Source organism: Hakea prostrata, chromosome 11 (assembly GCF_041222555.1).
Source record: "Hakea prostrata isolate BN-2017 chromosome 11, UWA_Hpros_2, whole genome shotgun sequence".
Taxonomy (NCBI): domain Eukaryota; kingdom Viridiplantae; phylum Streptophyta; class Magnoliopsida; order Proteales; family Proteaceae; genus Hakea; species Hakea prostrata.
This window is the reverse complement of record NC_142610.1, coordinates 2,003,858-2,023,260: the sequence shown is the minus strand read 5'-3', so window position 1 is coordinate 2,023,260 and position 19,403 is coordinate 2,003,858. Positions and strand designations below refer to the sequence as shown.

The following is a 19,403-nucleotide window of genomic DNA, read 5'->3' as shown; positions in this document are numbered from 1 at the left end:
TATTCTATTCTTGGAAGTGGGGGCAGTTTCTTTCTTGTGTCAATACCAATGTTACAAGTCTCCTTCTATATTCGCGATCCCTTCCTTAATTTCTTATCCATTCTCTCCCTCCCTGGCTCCCTTCTCTATACATGCAGCAGCAGCAGCAGCTCAATCAATTATTTGGGCTGCGACTGCTCTTGTTGTTGGGCTTTTGATTTGGCAATTTGATTAAGTAAATATGGCCATGGCATTTATAGTGGCTGCCGCTGCTGCTGCTGCTGCTGAAGGCGGACATGCAAGCACCACCAACCGTAGAGGCAAAATCTCTGGAGTATACTCCGACGTGGGTGGTGGCCGCGCTATGCGCAGTCATCGTACTCATCTCTCTTATCGTTGCGCGACTACTTCACCAGCTCGGAAAGGTACCAAATCCATCGCATTCTCCTGCATTCATTTCATCTATAAACACGAAACCACCCCCTGAGCCGTTGCATGACTTATGCAAAATTATTAATGTCCTCTTGGCTTTGGAGTGGCTTCTCTACTGTCCACAGTAAGGGACGGCCATCTCCCATCTGCTGCTATTACATAATGGATGACATGACATGATACATTCATGGTGTGAATAGTCTTAGTTACCCCTGATTCCTTTTAGGAATGTTTTCAGGAAAGGTTCGTCCTCTAGATCTCCCTCAAAGACTTCAGCGCTGCGCATTAATGCGGCCAATAGATATCGATCACTCAAAAATGAGTGGTTGAGATTTTTTCTCGACCATAGAAATGGACAGCATCTAAGCAAGATCATAAAAGAAAACTGAGTTTGAGATTTTTAGGTTTATGTCGATGCACTTTAATTAACGCGCCAATCGGCCTGATTCACTGCTTGATTCAATTTAAATTAAGGACCGGCCTGATTCATTGCTTGATTCAATTTAAATTAAGGGCTTGTTGGGTTACATGAATCCAAAAATTTCAAATCTCGGATTCATGAGTACGAGATTTATACCCAACTAAGATTCATGAAATCTAGAGATTCATCTTTTTACACTAAAATGTGAATATTTATGGGTATGATGTGAAATTCAGAGATTTCATCTTTACTATAAAAACATAAATATTTATGTATTCACAAAAATTACAGATGAATCCACATATTTCATTCCACATGTTCAGTTAACTAAACAGTTAATTTTATGAATTATGACTCCATAGATTTGAAATTTTTAGATATTTGAATTCTCCCAAACTCATGTAACCAAACATGCCTTATAAAAGAGTGTAATTGTTGAAATTCACTTTTAAGTTTGATGAATTTGCACGTGGGTTAATTAGTGAATAGTAAATATGAGCTGCCCCACTGCGAGTCCGGTTCATCTCTCCCCACAAAAGCTATACATTGTTCACATTTACCAAAAATCACATTGATCAAATAAGATTTTTAGGGTGAATCAGTATTTTTATTCCACAACCAAACATTTATTTTATAAATTATGACTCCCCAGTATGAAATTTATGGATTTGTAATGTCCGATCGTCTCATCGGCCGCCAAACTATGCAAAAAGAGTGTAATTGTTGATCCTCACCCTAAGTTGGATGAATTTGCACGTGGGTTAGTTAGTGAATAACCACTACGACCAATACGCTGCTAGTTCCCCAAAGATGAAAAACACTTTTGAAAAAAATTAATAAAATTCAAAATTTCACCTATGGGCCCACGTGTTTTTGTGTTAAGGGAAAAATTTTATGTGTGGGACCCACATAATTTATGGTTAGTAATGGATCGTCTCATCGCCCGCTGCAACCATGCAAAATCCCAGTTTTAACCCCACGAGTTTTACTTTTTCATTCTTGTTTTCGTCTTCCATTTCCCGGCTATTCCTCGGTGCGATATTTGTTCGGTTCGGGGACTGTAACAGTAGACTAGAAAGAGTGTTACCTACTTAGCATGCATGGTTGAGTAACGACTCGTTAGCATAAGAAGGATTACAATGGCGGAAGAAGGGAGAAGCGGCAGCCAGTGCCGCTGCAATCTCTCCGGCGAGGTCAGGTCAACACAAGGGTTGGCGCTGAAAATTTCACTCTTCCATTTTAAAATGTATCATCATCACCTAAATGTAGCATCTCTGTTTGGATGGATTGCCTGAGGCTTTGAATTACTAACCAATAATTTTCTGACTGGTGCAATTCTTGGCACTCGTTCCTGCTGGCTCTGCTTTCAGTGGTTGAAGCAAAATGATCAGCCAGCGCTATTTGAGGCTTTGGAAAAGCTAAAAGAAGGTTTGAACTGAACTCAGAACCTTTTTTTTCTTCTTCTTCTTCTTCTTCTTTCTTTCTGGGGCTGAAGACCCTACCTTACTACAGTAATGCAATCAATAAATAATGTTCCGACTATGGTTTCCAAATAAAGCTTCAACCCTTCAAATGTAATGTCTGATTGCAGAATTGATGCTTCTGGGTTTTATTTCCCTGCTATTAACCGTCTTCCAAGGTCTGATCGGCCGTTTATGTATCGCAAAAAATCTTGAGTCTATCATGCTCCCGTGCAAGGAGAATAGCGAACACCCTTCATCTCATGGATCCGAGCCGCAAGGGAAGGGGAGGAGGCTACTATCTGAGGCTGCAAATTCTGTACAGTGTGCCAAGGTACATAACCCTGGAAGCTATCCATACATCATCATCTTCTTCTTTGGATATTAGGTACCTTGAACCAACAATCGAGGTAATTGAGAATTCTAATTTCTTGATTGCTGTCTCATTGTTGTTTCAGGGAACAGTTCCTTTACTATCGCTGGAAGCGTTACACCAGCTACATATTTTCATATTTGTGCTCGCAGTCGTCCATGTAATATTTTGCGGGACTACTATGCTTCTTGGAGGGGCAAGGGTAACTCACACATATGCTCTTATTATAAACAAAGCCTGAATTAATTAGTCCTCTGGTTGGTGCAAAATCTCCACTAAGCCTTTGGATCTTCACTTAAAATAGATCATTTGAGATTTGCTAGGTCATTCCATTTCTTCACGCTTTTTCCTGTAACTTGAGTAAAACCTCGCAGGGTTCATTTTTAGCTTCATGTGTGTTCAAATTAAATGAGGGATATTGTGGAGGCCTATTCATGCAAGCCATTTTATGAGCTTTTGTGTTTCTATTATCATTGTTAAATGCTCATCAAATCTAGACATGATTTTCTCACGTATATCTATTTGCAACTTATAAGCTGGAAAGATCATCATATTTTCACACGTTTTAGCCAAAAGGTAATCTTTGTATACTCTGTAGGTACGCCAATGGAAGCACTGGGAGGATTCAATAAGGCATGAGATTGGGAACCAAGAAAAGGGTAATTGACAGATATATTTCAGCAGCTGTCTAGGACTAATTTGGTTTCTATAAGTTAAGGTGTGATAAATGTATCTGCAGGCCCCACAACATCTTCAACTGTACATGCTCGTCATAATCTTGACTTTGTCAAGCAGCGTGCCATAGGATATTGGAGGAAGTCAGCTGTTGGCAGCTGGATGGTAAGTCTTTTATGCCCATATTCATTGTTTAATATTTCTGCTGTAGCTCAACTTTTTTCAATCAGTAAGTCTATGCAAATCTGGCACTGGCAGCATGTGAAACACCTAGTTAATAATAATCATGTATCTATTTTTCATTAACCAAAATCTGTATCAGATAAATGTGATCCTATTAAAGGACTAGTGTTGGACCATTATACAAGGTGTTATAGTTTTTCTATTCTCAGAACAATATTTGTTTTTCTTTTGAATTTGAATATCTGGGAATGAGTCGATTGAGATATCTAATGTTCTAAGATGAGCTTCTAGTTTTGTGGAGCTACATTTACCTCCCTTCTTAGATGGTGAGTCTTCATTCAATCATTCTCAACCTCTCCTTCATTCTAAAAGTTGCAGAACTCACTTCTCCCTTGTTGCTCACCCTTCCTTTTCAAGTAGGTTCTACCAGAATGCTTACCGTATTACTTTTTCAAGAACTCGAATGCAGTCACTTCTCCCTAGGAAATAAAAACTTGGTTATTTTTCTTATTACTAATAGCCTTTTCAACTACTTGCTCAAATTATATTCCTTGTCTGTTCCTGTACATTTTCTGAAAAAAAAAGAGGAAAAGAAAGCCCCACTTGAATACCTTACGACTGTCAAACAAAGATAATAAAAATGAAGAGATCTCATTACATGAAGCTCAATACTTGTCTCTGATTTACAGAAAATCATTTTATTTGATATCTAAATGATCCCTTGGTTGTTTCTCAAACACACAGCTCATTCTTCCATATTGTTGTCAGTATGGTGCCATATCAATCCACTAAGTTTAGTCCCGATAAATGGAATTTTGGACCAGTTGAAAGCTCAATGAAAGCAAAAAGACAAAGAAGATAAACATATTAAGGTCCCTGGCAGTTTCTTAAGATTAGTCATTTTTTTTTTCTTTCTTTGGGGATTGTTGACCTTTTTAGGTGAATGATTTCCTTCCACTCATCTGATCAATAAAGCATTTGGACAACTGAGTGATTTGATGCTTCTAACTAAATTGAAGTAGGAAAGACTCGAAAACACTATTGAGAACAGTGATTACCCTTGTACTTATGGGATAGGGAGGGAAGGAAATGAAAAGAAAGACTGGAACAGAAGAAATAAATCAGAGATAGCTTGGAGGAGAAGAAAAGAAAAGAAAGACTGGAACAGAAGAAATAAATCAGAGATAGCCTGGAGAAGAAGAAAAAAGAAAAGAAAGACTGGAACAGAAGTGTCATGAGAGCCAAACTGTCTCGTGGTTTGAACATACAGTCAAGTGAGCACAATCTATGGAAAAGGAAAGATCCTAATCTAATTACCTATGAGAAAAACAACTAAATGGTAGAAATATTAGAAACAGCCACGGAAGATACAAAGGATAAGGTGGTAGATATCACAAAGCTAGGCATAGTTAGGGCCTGCTGGATTATTGGGTTTCAAGGGAGTTCAGGGCTGAGATAGGAACTGAGTGTGGGATATGTATGGCGGACAGTGTACTCCAAATAATGAATGAATCTTAATGGTTGTAAAGGGTAGAATTTGAGTTGCTGGATTTTAGCTTTTTGGGGTGAATTTAGTGTTGAGCGAATGCAGTATTCCAATGTATGAAGGAGGCTGTAATTGATCAAGTGTACACACTGTTGGGAAGGGGAATCCAGGGCTGAAGTTGGGATTAAAATTAATGTCTACGCTGGTTGGATCTGTGGAGTTCCAGGTCTGGTTAAGACTTAAGTGGAGGACAGATGGGTCTAATGGAGATCAAGAAAAACCAAAGTTAGTTTTTGAGCTGGATCTCCTTGCTCTTATTGCAATCTTAAACTTGCAGCAGCTTGTATGGCTGAACCCTTGCATGGGAAATGAGTCTTCACTTAGTTGTTGAGGTGGAAGCTTTAATTGAATCTCCTGTGCTTCTCACCGGCAAGGGATTGACCGATTCCAGAGTCCCAACAACAGCTTGGACTTTAAACACCATGGACTTGTCTGATTCAGTCCACCAAGTACCAACTGCTTGGACTTTAAACACCATGGAGCTAATCAGCTAGACTTGAAGCCCTGAGCAAGAGACTTATCTTACACTGGAAAAGGCGACTGCAACACAAGCAAAATTGTTCAAAGCCTGTTTGCTATCTCCATGATGGGGGATTTATAGGCTATAATCAGGCTAAGGATAAAGTCAAGTTACATTAGGAAAACTAATTTCTAATAAGAAAGGAACTAACTCCTAAGACTCAGTTAATGGCCTACTAATTAAAAGGAAACCTGTTAGCTAAAACTTAGCTAACAACCTAACTACAAAATAAAGGAAACTGAAACATAACACTACTCCTACTTAAATGGTAGGAGAATTTGGTTCCTAATTCCATGTTAATGCTCATAAGACATGTGACCAATTAAGTCTCACGTGACAACTTAAATCGAGCCATCTAATGAGCCAAAGGTGGACCAACCGAATCATCGAATAAAAAGAAAGCAAGATTTGGAGGGCCGTTTGTAGCAATGTCAGAGCCCAGATTTCCCTTCCAACACCCCCCTCGCAGGGCCCCCCAAACCCCTAGTAGATACCCAAGTAACAGATTCCTTGTTGCCTGGAGGTTAAACTCTTTTATTCTGTATAACCCTGTGGTCCCCTGAGTTGCAACTCATAGGTTACTTTGTTAAGGATGAATTTGATTGATGGAATTGCAGATTGCAAGAGCTGCAGTTGTTTCTCTTCTCCATCGTGAGTGGATAACATCTAGCTGTCTTGGCGTGTCATCTAAGACGGTAGTAGGTGGGTAGTATCGTAGCTACCAAACATAAGGTCTGGTGAGTAATATCTAGGTCTCCTTTCTCATTCGTGTTCTTCTTCCTCCTCCCTTATCTTATTTTGGTTAGCTGCTGAAACATTTGCTCAAATCTGTTTCCCTCATTTGTAGCATTCAAAACTGACTCCCTGATCAGCTGTGATGAGACCCTATCTTCTTCCCCCTTAAGTTCAGTATCAGAACAGTCCTTGAACTTCCATTAATGCAACATAATCTGAAAACCTGCTGATGTAAACCGAAATTTATGGTTAGGTTTTTTTATGGATTTTTCCCTAAAATTAAGGGCTGCCCAGAATCCGCTAGCAATTAAATCTAATTTAATGAAGTGTTCTCGACTGCTTTTGGGGCTCACAAGGGTTAGTTAAAGGCCTAAAGGGGTTCAGCAAAGCTTGAGGTAAAGGGGCTGTGGTTTTTAGATTTAGAACCTTGCTGTAAAATAGTTCCAGATCTGAAAATTAGCAGTAGTGTTTGGAAACCAGGATACTAGGTTTCGATTAAGTGGGAGAATGGGGCTATTGTTGCTGTCTTTGTAATTTCAGATTTAGTTCTTATGGATTTAGAGCGTGGGTGAGGGTTTAGGTATAGAGGTTGAAGATGAATTGCAGAATTTTTAATGAAGAAGTGAAGTGCAGAAACTTTAGATGTGTTAAGGTTTTAGGTTTTAGATGGAATCAGTGGTAGGGATGGGGTGAGGAGTTTATGCAATCCAATTAGGAAGGAAAGGGGAGGCAGAGGGTGGGGACTAGGGATCTAATATGGGAGGGATTCTGCTGCTGCTGGGGCTGTAAAGAAGAAGAAACAGAGAGTACAGTTGGTAGGGGGTGGTGCTGGGGTGTCTGTGTTTGAGAATCGCTGCCGTCCGTAGCGGGAGGAGTTGTCCGGCAGGAGGCCTCTGAGGGGGTTCCTTCTGTAGATAAGGGCGGGCCCTGGTTGTTTCTTACTTGGTTCTGCTGCTCTGCTTGGTTGCTGGATTTGTGGGCTGTAGGTTGAGCTGTGTCTAGGGATGTTGAATAACAGAGACTTACTAAACTGCCGGGCCCCTCCAGCCCCAATGCAACTTATACTTTTCATTCAATAATTGACTTGGTTTCAAGAGAGTAGGAATATGTTGCACACTAAAAGACTTATCTGGATTCCTTTATAGATTAAGATCCCACCACATGAATCAATCTCAACCGCCAAATAATATAAGATCTAGGGCACTAATAGCCATGCTGAATAAAACTTGTAACTTAAAACTCTATTGGCCTGCTAAACTCTATTAATTAGAACTCTATTGCATGTGTTGGCTAATGCTCGGGACTCTTTATCTAACTCAACTGGACTTCCTAGCTGCTGAAACTCTTTAGACAATAAAGAGAAATTCTGAAAATAAAATGTAGCAACTAAATTAGGGCTGAAAATGCCCAAAGTACCTTCCGTAGGGACCTTGGGGCCCATTGTTGGATTAGCCAGGGGGTCAATCTGTGTTCCATGCCTGCAACTAAGGTTTCCGCATTTAATCCCGTTTGCCTTCTCTTTGAGGAAGTCACCTACCTTAGGCTCCCTCCGTTCCCTCAAACATTACAATGTTAAATTCCTCCCCTTGCCCCTTTGACCCTAGAGTCCTTGTTTCCCTCAACTACCTCCTAACTTTTAGGAGTATTCTGTTAATGTCCAGATTTTAAACAATCCTTGTGTTCCTTTCATAGACCCTCTTTCCAAAGCCACATTCCCATTGGAAACCTAGAGACCCTCATACAAGCCTTGACAACCCTTACATGAGAGTTCGAAATTTTGCCTGTTTGGCACTGGTTCATTGAATATGTTGTTACTGGTCTTCAATCACTTGAGGCTACATGAATATCACTGTCTTCTTTTCCTTGACAGTCACACAACCCTAAAAATAGAAACTAGGTTGTCTCAATCTACAGTACCAAGTATCAGGAAAAGAAGAGGCAGTGATCTAGCCAGGACTTTGTTTAGGCAAATTGATGAGGTTGAATATAAAGGGTAATCAGCAAATTGAGGTAATCACCCTAGAGTCCTTGTTTCCTCCCATGTCACACTTCCTGATCCCAATGATTTTTCTTTTGTTGTTGTCTTCATAGGTACATAACCCTCATCATGTTTTCTTATCTATGAGAACAACTTGGGGTTGGATATCATGTGCTTGGAACAACTGGTATCAATATCCCATTCGTTGTTTATAGTGTTCTTCAAGCACACCTACAAAGACAGGATCAACATTGTATGGTTCCCATTTTCTGATGGGTCCATCATTTTTAAGACCCATTTGTTCCTTTGGGTAGCCAATTGTGTTTATAACCCTTAGGCCTTCAAAATCTTGGATCACAAATATTAAAGACCTCTTGTTATCTTGGTCCTTCTTAAGATCTTTGTCCATTGGGTATGTCCTCCTTTATTATATGGAGTGTAGCGTGTGGGTTGTGGAAAATATGCATATGGGTCTTCATATCCATATGGACTGTACCCTTGATGATTAGTCATAGTATCCATAGGGTGGATATTCATATGGTTGAGGTTTAGGAGGTCCTGCAGGTTGCCTAGGAGGGAAGCTCCTTGGGTTTTGTCGACCTTGGGGAAGTCTTTACTCTTTAGTTCTCCTGCTCTAGAAATTATCATATTATTCCCTCCCACTGTGTGTATGCATCAAGTGCGTCTAGGTTCTCTAGACACTCTACACATGATGGGCTCAAATGATAGTCCAATCCTTCTTCTAGGTCTCTTTCTGCGATGTGGCTTCTTCTGAGCATTGCTTGCTGAGCCTTTTTCAAAGGTAAACAATCTTTTCTTTTCCCTTGTTCTTTTAGGATTGGTCTCTATTGTATCAGTGCTTCTTGTCTGGGGTGATTCTGGGAGTTCCCAAGAGGTTTTCCAAGGTCTTTTGGGCTTTTATAAAGATAGGCACGCTAGTGAACTTTTCATTATAATTCATAGTTTGAGAGTATAGTCATTAAGCTCCATAACTTTGGGATTTAAAGTCTGGTTGTACTCCTTTAGGGCAAGGTTAGAGACCTCAAGTCTCTTGCTTTCTTGGTATAGGACCTCAAGTGCTTTTTCCATGTCATCTTCATCAACGTTATCAACATTGTCCAGGTCTTCATAGTGAGATAGTGATCTTACCTCCACACCTTTGTTGTTATTAGCGATGAGGGCAAGATTTGTGACTTAATCTTCAAAACTTTCTTCTTCATATTTGTTGCCTTATCTCATATGTTACTTTGTCCTTATAGGCTTCCTTCTTCCTTCACTTGGCTCATCTACTTTTGGACATGTCTTGAAGTGTGCTGATCTTCTACACTCAAAACAGAATATCTCTGTTGTTAATGAAAGATTTTTTGTCTTTGAGTGCTCTTACCTTTTCTATCTCGGAACTGTTATCCCTTGATGGCTTTTCCTATTTTCTTTTTGAGGAAGTTGGGAAATCTTTTAGTGATGAGGGACATTCGTTCTCCAGATTGAAATCTTCTTCATCCTCAGTTTCATCATTTGCGCTGCTGGAAGATTTTAGAGCAACGACTTTCTTTTTGCATTCCTTTGCTTCCTTAGCTTCATAACGTTTGACTCTTCTAACCTAGCTTCATAGGCTACAAGAGATCCTTTGACAGATTTCTTGATTCCTGGATTCTAGTCTTTTAGGCCTCGATAGTGTGGAAGTGCTCTCAAGATTCTCCTTGTTACTTCTGCAGTGCTAAAATCTTTGCCAAGACTTTGCAACTTATTGATTATGTAAGTGAGATGATTAAGTTATGAAGTGATGTTCTCATTTTCCATCATCTTAAAATTCTCATGGTGTGACATGTATATGTGTAGGTTCATTTCCCAAATATGTTTAGTACCTTCATATGTTACCAAGGGTTTGTCAAAAATCTCTTTGGCGGATTTGCATCTTTCACATCTATTATATGTTTTCTCACTCAGGGCACATTAGGGGAACACGATGGCTTTGTGGTTCAGTAGAAACCTAGCCTTCTCAAATGTGTTTCATTTCTCCCTAGGTTTAGTGGTTTTCCCGGTTTCATCCTTGATAACAACTGGTCCATTTTGGATTATAACCTAGACATCAAGGCCATGTGCACAAATTTAATTTTCAAAATGGCTTTTCCAGTAGGCAAAGCCCTCACCATCAAACTATGGTAGCCTTGAAGTGTTGAGTGACTTGAGTCTGCTATGGACATAAAGGCCATGGATCTTTTTACTTAAAGAGAAGTCAATAATAATGAGCTCCCGCTCTGACGGCGATTGAAAATGAAAGTTAACCTAGAGGAGGGGTAAATAGGTTGACACCAGTGGATTTGCCTTGTATTAAAATATTATTTGATAGTTGAAAAACTAAAGCAATAAAAACATTAGACAAGGCAAAAAGATTTTTATAGTGGGTTCAATTCAACTGAATCTATGCCTAATCTGTCTAACCTTAGAGAGAAGTCCTCTAGTATTTCCCTTTTAATACAATGGTTGGGAACATGGCACCTTTACAACAACCTTGGTCTAGGCAAGAGTACCTTTAAAGAATCTTGATCCCGGAAAGAGCACCTAAAATCAAATAAATGATATCATAAAATATAAATACCTATAGGTGTGGCACTAACCCTTGTATGAGTATGTTCAGTGAACACACTTTACTTCAATTCTCTAAGCTCTCCTCCTAGAGTTCGACTCTTGTACCTTCTTGGTCAAAAGGGAATGGAACTCCAAAGAGATTTAGGATTTTTGGAGACAAAGTCTATAGCAAAAACGTGTTAATGTGGGTGATGTAACCAGCCCCCAGGCAGCCCCAAAAGAACCCAGAAGGGACCAAGCCCATCCAGAATAGGGCCCAAACCGGGGGGCCGAATCTGACAAAGGGGCAAAGTGGTCATTTTCACCCTTGGAATGATTCTATGTCAGTATGGTTGAGTTCAGAATAGTTTCTGTTTTTAATTATTTTTTTATTTTTTAATTTGGAGTCTTAGATGTTGAGCTATGTTGGTATTTGGAGTTGTTAGTAGGTGAAGATATGGTTCCTAATTTTTAGGAGTCTTATCTTGAAAGAAGTTTGTTTTGAGTTTGGAGCTAGTTATAGAAATTTTTGTTTGACAAGTAATAAGAGTTGATTATAGGTGGCTTATAAATAGCCTTGTCTTATTGTAACTTGGCAGATTGAATGATTAATGAATTGATTAAGCTTGAAGAAAGACTTGGTATAGTTGTGTGATCCTTGGGAGGGACCTATGGCTAGGTTTGAGCTACTGTTACAATTTTTAAATTCCTTCTTCTTCTTCAAGCACTCAAGCATTCATTCCAGTATTCATTCGAACCAGTAATCAAGTTTTGAAGTCTCCATCATCAAGTCCTGCAGCATCCTTCAAGTTTCCAATTGCCCAAGTAAGTTACAGCCTCCTTTCCCAAACCTTATAAGCCATCCCCCACCCCTTCTTCCCACGTTTTCAGATCCCACCCCAACTAGGACTCCCCCATTCCAGCCTCAAAACACCCCATTATACCCTCTTTTTGATTGCTCAAGCCTGTTGAACAAAGATCTAACCTTATTTTCTGCAAACCTACCTTGATTAGTGACTTTTAAAAAGTTTGCACTTCATCTTCTTTGTTTGATGAAGTTGCAGAATTTTTAAAATTCCAGAAAACCATAATTCCTTCACACCTTAACCCCTCTTTCCGTAAATCAGTTCTAAGCTACAGTTAGAGGCAGTACCACTTCTAGACGCAGAACAACAGCCCAATTCCCCAAACCCTAGCCCTAGCCAAATCCCAGTTCAACTAGGATTTGAAATTCAAGTTGAATTTTGGACTCTACTAAATTTCAGACCTGTTTTCGGCATTCCAACAACCTTTTAGGGCCTTTAAAACCCTAGCCAAAACCTCTAAGAGCCCTAAATAGCTGCTGCAACCTTACTAGAAGATCCTGGATATCGAAACCTAACCCTGGGTTACATCAGTGGGTCAATAATTGCTCTAATTGTCGTGCTTAAGAGAGTCATTAAGACCCTTATTTATATTTTATGGCCAATAGATTGGGTTTGAATTGGGTCCCAAGGGATAGAGGACGGTTGCATTTTTTATGTGATGGTCAACCAGCCCCCTATAACGTTAGAAGCCAGCTTGGCTTTATTATTGGACAATTGGTACATCAACCAATCAGCCTGGTTGTCGACTAGAAGACCTTGACAGTGCCAAGCTTTTGTGATGGTGGCGGTCAATTACGCCATTTTGCCTGATGGTTGACCGCCACTCTAGCCAGTGGCTTTATAAGGGCTTTCAAAATTATTCTTGGATTTTGGTTTCCGCCCCTAAAATCTGACCCAACAGCCCCTTTTGCCCATTCATTTAGTTTATAAAAATTACAAACTTGAATTTTCATGCAATTACAAAGTGCCACTTGTCCTAGTCTAAATGCTGGGTGTTGTGTGCTTGTTCTTGCTTCATTCTTGAGCTCTTGAGTGGTACTTACATGAGTGTTGGTTCGATGTTGATCTTCCATTTTACGAGTGCCTCGATTTGGGTCTTTGTGTACTTTTTGAACTGTTTCAGGGCAACGTATGCTCTCTGACTATACTTGTATATGGATTTCCTCTTGTATCACATCCATGTTTGTCTTAGTCACAGGAGTAAATGTTAGATCCTTTTTGTATGTGTTTGTGGTCGTCAGAACTTTATGAGGGTAGCTGGGTGATTTGCCTAACAGCCTGGATATTTTCAAATTCTAATCCATTCACCACGTGGCTGTAAGATAAGAGTGTTAATGCATGAAATCACCATTTTAACCCGGAAATCAGAGAAGACCAATTTAAGTAACATTCTTTGAATGACAGTCTATTAAGTCTATCATATGCCTTATGCATATCCAGTTTTATGGCCATCAGCGCTGAATTACTTCTTTTTCTTCCTTTTCTTAGTGTAGTGAAATAATTCATGAGAACTCAAAATATTGTCTCAAATGCATTTGCCTGGAATAAAAGCTGATTGAGAGATACCAATAATAGAATCAAGCATACCTCTTAAGGATTAGAGCAATCACTTTGGCAATGATTTTAACTGTACTGAGTATAAGCTGATTGGCTGAAATTTGTCTGCAGACTTTACCTCTTTAGATTTAGGAATAAGGTGTATAGGGCTTCAGTTCAATTCTGGAAAGAAAAAGCCTCTATAGATTTTGGAATAAGGCATATGTTAGTTTAAATAGTTAAGACTCATATTATAATTGTTCTCTTATTTAGTCTACTTCTTTTATAATATGTCTGCTAGTAATCAACATTTGAACATGGAATAGGAACTCTGTTCTTCCCTCCTTCCCCCTACCCCCCCCCCCCCCTTTTTTTTAATGTAATTTTTCCCCTCCCCCTCTGCAACTCCTCAGGTTTCTGCTCTTCTCCTTCCCTCCATTGTTTCATCCCACATTACCTTAACCTTATGTGCATAAAGTCTATTACTTTCTATGTTTTTGGGTGAATAATAAGTATATTATAAACACCCCGAAGGGAAACAAGTAACCGGGGGGGGGGGAAGCTTGGCTACTAAAGCCGAGGGTTGGCCAATAAAGTTCTATCCTAAGCCCAGGTAATAACAATGAGCTTGTTCGTAGGGGATCTGCTAACATTCTATGGGGAAGCTGAGCAATTATAGAGCTAACATCAATGCTGATGGCCTTTCAAATCTAGTCAGGAGTTCTGGATTTTGTAATCCATCTGCACATATTGCGGTCAATCTAGATCTGTGAGATACGAGCACCGAACATCAATTTCTCAACAGAGTCCTCCAAGGAGTGGCCTTTGATGGAAGAGGTTACCAATGGTATTTGGTCTCAAACAGCCGAAGGCATCTAGATGTTGGCTAGATGGATGTGAGGGCTCTTTGCCAAATGGGTCTGGTGAATTGGTGAGCGAAGAAGAAGAGATGGGGGATATCTTCATCAGAGGGGCAGAATATGTGGGGGGTTGGCTGATAGGATCTAGTGGTTAATGAGAAGGGATTGGGTGGGAAGATAGTGAGTGAGGGATCTCCAAAGTGTAAAAGAATGGTAGGGGATGCGTCAAGTGAACCAAACAAGATTGCAACAAGGAACAAGAGGGGATCGGGGGGCGAATATGGTCCCAGGTTGTAGCCATGGAGATGAAGACATTTTCATTTGGAAGCCAGAGAAAAGTCTATCATGGGAGGGGGCAAGGTTAAGGCAGGGGTGGTAGTAAGGGCCAAATTGAATCTAGTTCTCGGGGAAGGGATTTGGGAGACACCAGGAGCCCAAAAGAATGAAAGGAGAGAGAGGGAGCTTTGGGTAAACCTGAGGAGTAAACAGCCCCAGCAGCCACAAAATGTTAAGAGTATACCAGAAGGGTGCTAGGGGTCCAGCCAAAAGGATATATTGGATCCATCAGCAATGGAGGACAAAGCTGAGAGAGCAAGGTGCACACAGGGTCAGGAGTTCCCTCCAAATCCAGGAGGTGTTGCAGGGGATTGTAGTGGTCCAGATGGAATCATGCTTAACAAGGCAGGAGTATACCCAGTTGAATGAAATGGGATTCTATTTCGTGGAGATTTTCCATATGAGTTTGACCTGGATTGCAATACTATGATCCTTGATGTGACGGAAGCCAAGACCTCCTTCAGATTTGAGTTTACAGGATACAGATAGTGGAGCAACAAAGTGGGATAAGGAGTCTGGAGGATTCTTGGCTGTTCCAGAGAAAGCTGCAAATAAGAGATTTCATGGCATGGATGGTAGGTTTTGGGAGGGCAATGACCCCACACCAGTAGATGTAGGAAGATTGGAGGACTGATTTGTTTAGAACAAGTCTAGCTGCATAGGAGTGGAGCTTGCCTTTCTAGAGCTGGACTCTCTTGCTGATAAGATCAAGCATGGGAGTGCAGAAATGACCCCTAAGGTGAGTGGGTAGAAGGGAAAGGCAGAGGTTGAGCTGCTGTCTGATGTATACCTATCCTGTGGGACAAACTTTTCAAATGGATTAATTATTAGATCCATCCTGTCTCCCCTATAAATTAAAAAACTTTCTTCAGCTCCATCTTTAGTTCTAAGATATTTTGCATCTACTAAAGCCATTGTAATGTTACTGTTTATACTTCCCCTAGCTTATTTTCCAAGTCATCTAACTTCTGTTTCTTTCATATATTTACTTTGTGAGTTTAGTGAATTAGATTCAACATGCATTTGACGCATTATATTGATTATCAAAATATCAAGAAATTAATCCTAGTTGTTTTTTATTTCTTCATTCTTGATATGTGTCTTAAGGTAAAACACCACATCTATATACCAATAAAACACACCACACTCATTGTTTCCACTGCTGCATTACCTCTTTTTAATAGATTTAGGGTGCATATTGTTAGCAAGGATGTAGAAGACAAGATTTACATGATTTACCCAAAGGTATGTCCACAGCTGAGCATAGATGGTTTTCCTATGAAGAAGAAGAAGAGAATACAAACCTAATCATGTTCTACCCCTCTCAACCTGTTGAGAGACTATAAATATAGGTACCGGTGAAAACCCTACTTAAAGGAGAAAACCAAAATGCTCCTGTAATCAAAACAGCAAAATAGGGCTTCCAAATAGTTTGGGGCCCAAAACCAGTCTTTTCAAAGAGCTCAAAATTCTGAACATGACACATGTCTACCAGGCAGTGGCCAACGTAGAAAACAGTGAACCAGGCACGTTTAGGCCCTGAACTGGCCTAAGAACATTTTACATGGTGAAAATTTGTCTTGACGTGTCACTGATCATTTATAGTGCTTGGAAGGTAGGCTGAACTTTCTTTTCAAAATATTTTTTATTGGCCAATCGCAACAGTATTCTCAAGACATTGCTCTAGATTTTTGAAAGGTTGATATGGAAACTGATGACTATATTTTCGTCATGCTTGATCACAGATGTCATTCTTCAAGCAGTTCTATGGTTCTGTAACCAAGTCAGATTACACTGCATTGCGGCTAGGATTTATCACGGTAAGATATTACATGATTAGTTTGTATATTTTTGGATGATTTTTCTAACGAATTCTGCAGATGCATGACTATACCATTCCTTGTCTTCAATTCAGACCCACTTTCCTTCACGCCCAGATTACAATTTTCATAATTACATGATGCGGACACTTGAATATGATTTTAAGAAAGTAGTTGGTATAAGGTACCTTCAGAAGATGAGCTTGGTTTACATGGGGATACTAATTTCTTTGGGAAATCGTCAGTGCACTTGAGCTACCCCCTAATATTAATGCCACCCCTTAATAGATTAAAATAATATTCATACTCCTTACAGTTAGTGAATCTATGTTATCTAGTGATGTCAGCTTGTTTTTTTTAAAAGGACAAAAATACCCTTTAGATAATGTGGGGGGGGGGGGGGGACCAAGTGGGACCCATTAATACTTTTTTTCTTTCTTCCTCATCTTCATCTTTTCCTTCTCCGGCACCACCCTTTCTTTCTCCCTTCCACCATGCTGTACCCTCTTGACTTCCGCATTCTTCTTTACACATAAACCACTGGAATCTGTTTGACAGACAAAATCTGTGTCAATGCATAAGTGAAGAAAGTGGAAAAATCAATTTATTGACAGGTCAGCACTCCAAAGCATGAACCCCTAAGTTTCTGGTAAGGAATCAATAGTTCAGAAGCAGAGCCTTTCCTTTCCAAAGCATGTAACAGAGATGCTAGGCAACAGGGCTATTATGAGAATGAAGTTCTCAAAAAGGCAGAAGCTACCAATTACACTAATCTAAATGAGACATCTTGAAAGGTGCTTGGCAACAGGGAGGAGATGCTGACTCCATAGCTGCTGCTAGTGAGATCTCTAACCCAATCTAGCTTAATTGAGATAAGATTGGTTGTGAGACAATGAATGTCGCCTATGGTGAAGTAAATTAAGTCACATGCAAGAGGTAGGCTTGAAAGCACAGACTGAGGTGAGGGAATGAATACAGTGATGCTAAGAGAAGACAATTAAGAACCAAGCCTTGAGACCTTTGGCGACTGTAACGGTGTACCTCCCATTAGTCTTGGCTTCGACTCTGCTTCATGAGAAGCCTCCAACTGCTCTACCAATGATTTCTGTCAGTGTTCAACAACATATTCCCATATCTAAACAAATCAGAAAAGGGCCAAGTGATAGAACAAAAGGAAAACTGGAAAATACGGAAAGAAAAAAAATGTATACATGCCATCTTGATGGAAAGCCTAGGGAGTGGTGGCCTTGGGGGAAGGAGACTCTGCTTCTCAGCTGTTGATTCTTTCTTTTCTAGCAATCTATTTTTTCATGCTTTGGATGTGGAAGGGAAGGGTAGGGTAGACCTAGCTGGGGACAAAGAAAGAATTTTAAGTATTAATGGGTTCCACTTGATTGTGATCATTTCACATTATCTGGAGGGTATTTTTGTCTTTGAAAAAAATAGCCTGCTGACATTTCTAGATAGCAGAGATTCACCAACTGTAGGATGCTTTGGTGATATTTTGATCTACTTTTGGGTGGCATTAATATTGTGGATAACTCAGGGGCTGGTGCTGATAATTTCCCCCTTTTTTGGTGGGGGGAAGGACTAACCGTATTGATTTGCTGCAGCTGGTATCTCTGGCTGTTTGTTGTGATCTTCCTGCTACTGAATATTGAAGGTATTCATAAGACTCACGCCAATCCTCCTCCATCCTTGTACCTTCAATGGCAGGGGAGTAAATATTAAATCATCATATTTGTGGGTTGCTAATGCAGGATGGCACACGTATTTTTGGTTATCCTTCTTACCTTTGATTGTAAGTGTATTCAACGTGAAGATGTGAATCATGATATTTGTTCCTTGAGATAACAAAATGCAGAATCATTGATGAATTGAAGTTGCAGCTTTTACTTCTTGTGGGTGCTAAGTTGGAACACATCATTACCTGTTTAGCTGAAGAGGTTGAAGAGAGGAGAACTGAAAATCCCGCAGCACCACCAGTGAGGCCATCTGACAAATATTTCTGGTTTGACCGTCCCAGCATTGTTCTTTACATAATTCACTTCATCTTGTTTCAAAACTCATTTGAGATTGGTTTCTTCTTCTGGATATGGGTGAGTATTTTGCTCTTCTATGCATACCTCACTTCTCCTGTCTGTGCCGACTTCAAATTTGACTCTCAATGTTGTCTCCAGTGTACCTACGGATTGCATTCATGCATCATGGAAAAAGTGGGCTACATCGTTCCTAGGCTTATCATGGGGTAATGGATTAACGCATATTTTCAGTATACAATGCATCATCATTCATCAAGCTGCATACAAGAGCAGAATTCCACACCACACAATATTCATATAATTTGATATCCATAATGCCATTTGCTGCATTAGCATGTCCCTTTTCAATTCTTATATTGACATATACCATTTACTAGTTCAGGTTGATTGTTCAAGTGCTCTGCAGCTACAGCACTTTACCTCTGTACACTATTGTCACCCAGGTGAGCTTCTACAAATAAAATTTTGAGACAAATATTTTCACACTTGAAAGATGACAGGAAGGGTTTTGAGATTCTTACTTCTAATGCTTTACTCACTGAATCAAGATGGGTAGCTTGTACAAGCCAACAATAGTAAGCGAGAATTTGCAAGCATCGTTATTTTCGTGGGGTGCAGGAAAGAGAAAAAAGAAACGTACTTTATCGAATATGCTCTCTCAGCAGAGGTCACAGAGCCAGCAGTCCCAAGCACTTCAAATGCAGGCAATGGCAGATTATCCGGTCGGGGATACTTCAATTGTGGAGGACCCAAACTTTGTCGTCGACATAACTGCAACTGCAACATCAGATCATCCAAATTCAGAGCAAACTCAAAATTTATCTTGAGCTTTGTTTGATAGCGATCCATCAGTGATAGCCGTTTGTTTTGCTTTCAGTGGTATTTGTTCAGCTTCAATGTATCAACCAAAAACAAAAAGGCTATTGCGGCAATTGAAGGGTATCTCAGAACTACTAGAAAGTCAAGTGCAGTTACGATGGAAGAGGAGTCTCAATTGAAGAGGGAATGGAGGGAAATAGAATAAATAATGTAAATAGCCCTGAAAAATATTTGAGGGCCTACAATACATGATG

General features: G+C 39.9%; 1 protein-coding gene and 1 long non-coding RNA gene across 5 annotated transcripts; one reads left to right on the top strand and one right to left on the bottom strand.

Annotated features, from left to right (window-relative positions):
- The first annotated feature begins 12 nt into the window (after positions 1 to 12).
- LOC148999545 (MLO-like protein 13) lies at positions 13 to 19,158 on the top strand. Of its 4 annotated transcripts, XM_089139736.1 has the most exons (14): positions 13 to 404; positions 2,203 to 2,260; positions 2,424 to 2,626; positions 2,751 to 2,867; positions 3,264 to 3,324; positions 3,405 to 3,505; positions 16,214 to 16,288; positions 16,384 to 16,472; positions 17,902 to 17,951; positions 18,049 to 18,089; positions 18,178 to 18,387; positions 18,469 to 18,536; positions 18,713 to 18,773; positions 18,879 to 19,158. In XM_089139736.1, the coding sequence occupies exons 1-14, from the start codon at positions 276 to 278 to the stop codon at positions 19,155 to 19,157; spliced, it is 1,542 nt and encodes a 513-aa protein (XP_088995862.1). In that variant the 5' UTR covers positions 13 to 275; the 3' UTR covers position 19,158. The 4 variants fall into 4 exon arrangements, with proteins under 4 accessions (XP_088995862.1, XP_088995861.1, XP_088995864.1 ...); XM_089139735.1 differs by having other exon boundaries at positions 18,178 to 18,536; XM_089139737.1 differs by lacking the exon at positions 13 to 404 and adding an exon at positions 1,861 to 2,078 and having other exon boundaries at positions 18,178 to 18,536.
- LOC148999546 (uncharacterized) lies at positions 16,462 to 19,048 on the bottom strand. Its single transcript, XR_016170704.1, has 3 exons — positions 18,971 to 19,048; positions 18,082 to 18,473; positions 16,462 to 17,992 (listed from the first exon to the last, which is right to left on the bottom strand). It is a non-coding gene; the product is annotated as an uncharacterized LOC148999546 (long non-coding RNA).
- Positions 19,159 to 19,403: the final 245 nt, after the last annotated feature.

Excerpts from the sequence above, each read along its gene's own strand:
- LOC148999545 (XM_089139735.1), top strand. The coding sequence starts at position 276 with ATGCAAGCACCACCAACCGTAGAGGCAAAATCTCTGGAGTATACTCCG. Across the intron at positions 2,868-3,263 it reads TGCTTCTTGGAGGGGCAAGG|GTACGCCAATGGAAGCACTG; the intron begins GTAACTCACACA and ends TATACTCTGTAG. Across the intron at positions 18,090-18,177 it reads TATCCTTCTTACCTTTGATT|CTTTTACTTCTTGTGGGTGC; the intron begins GTAAGTGTATTC and ends TTGAAGTTGCAG.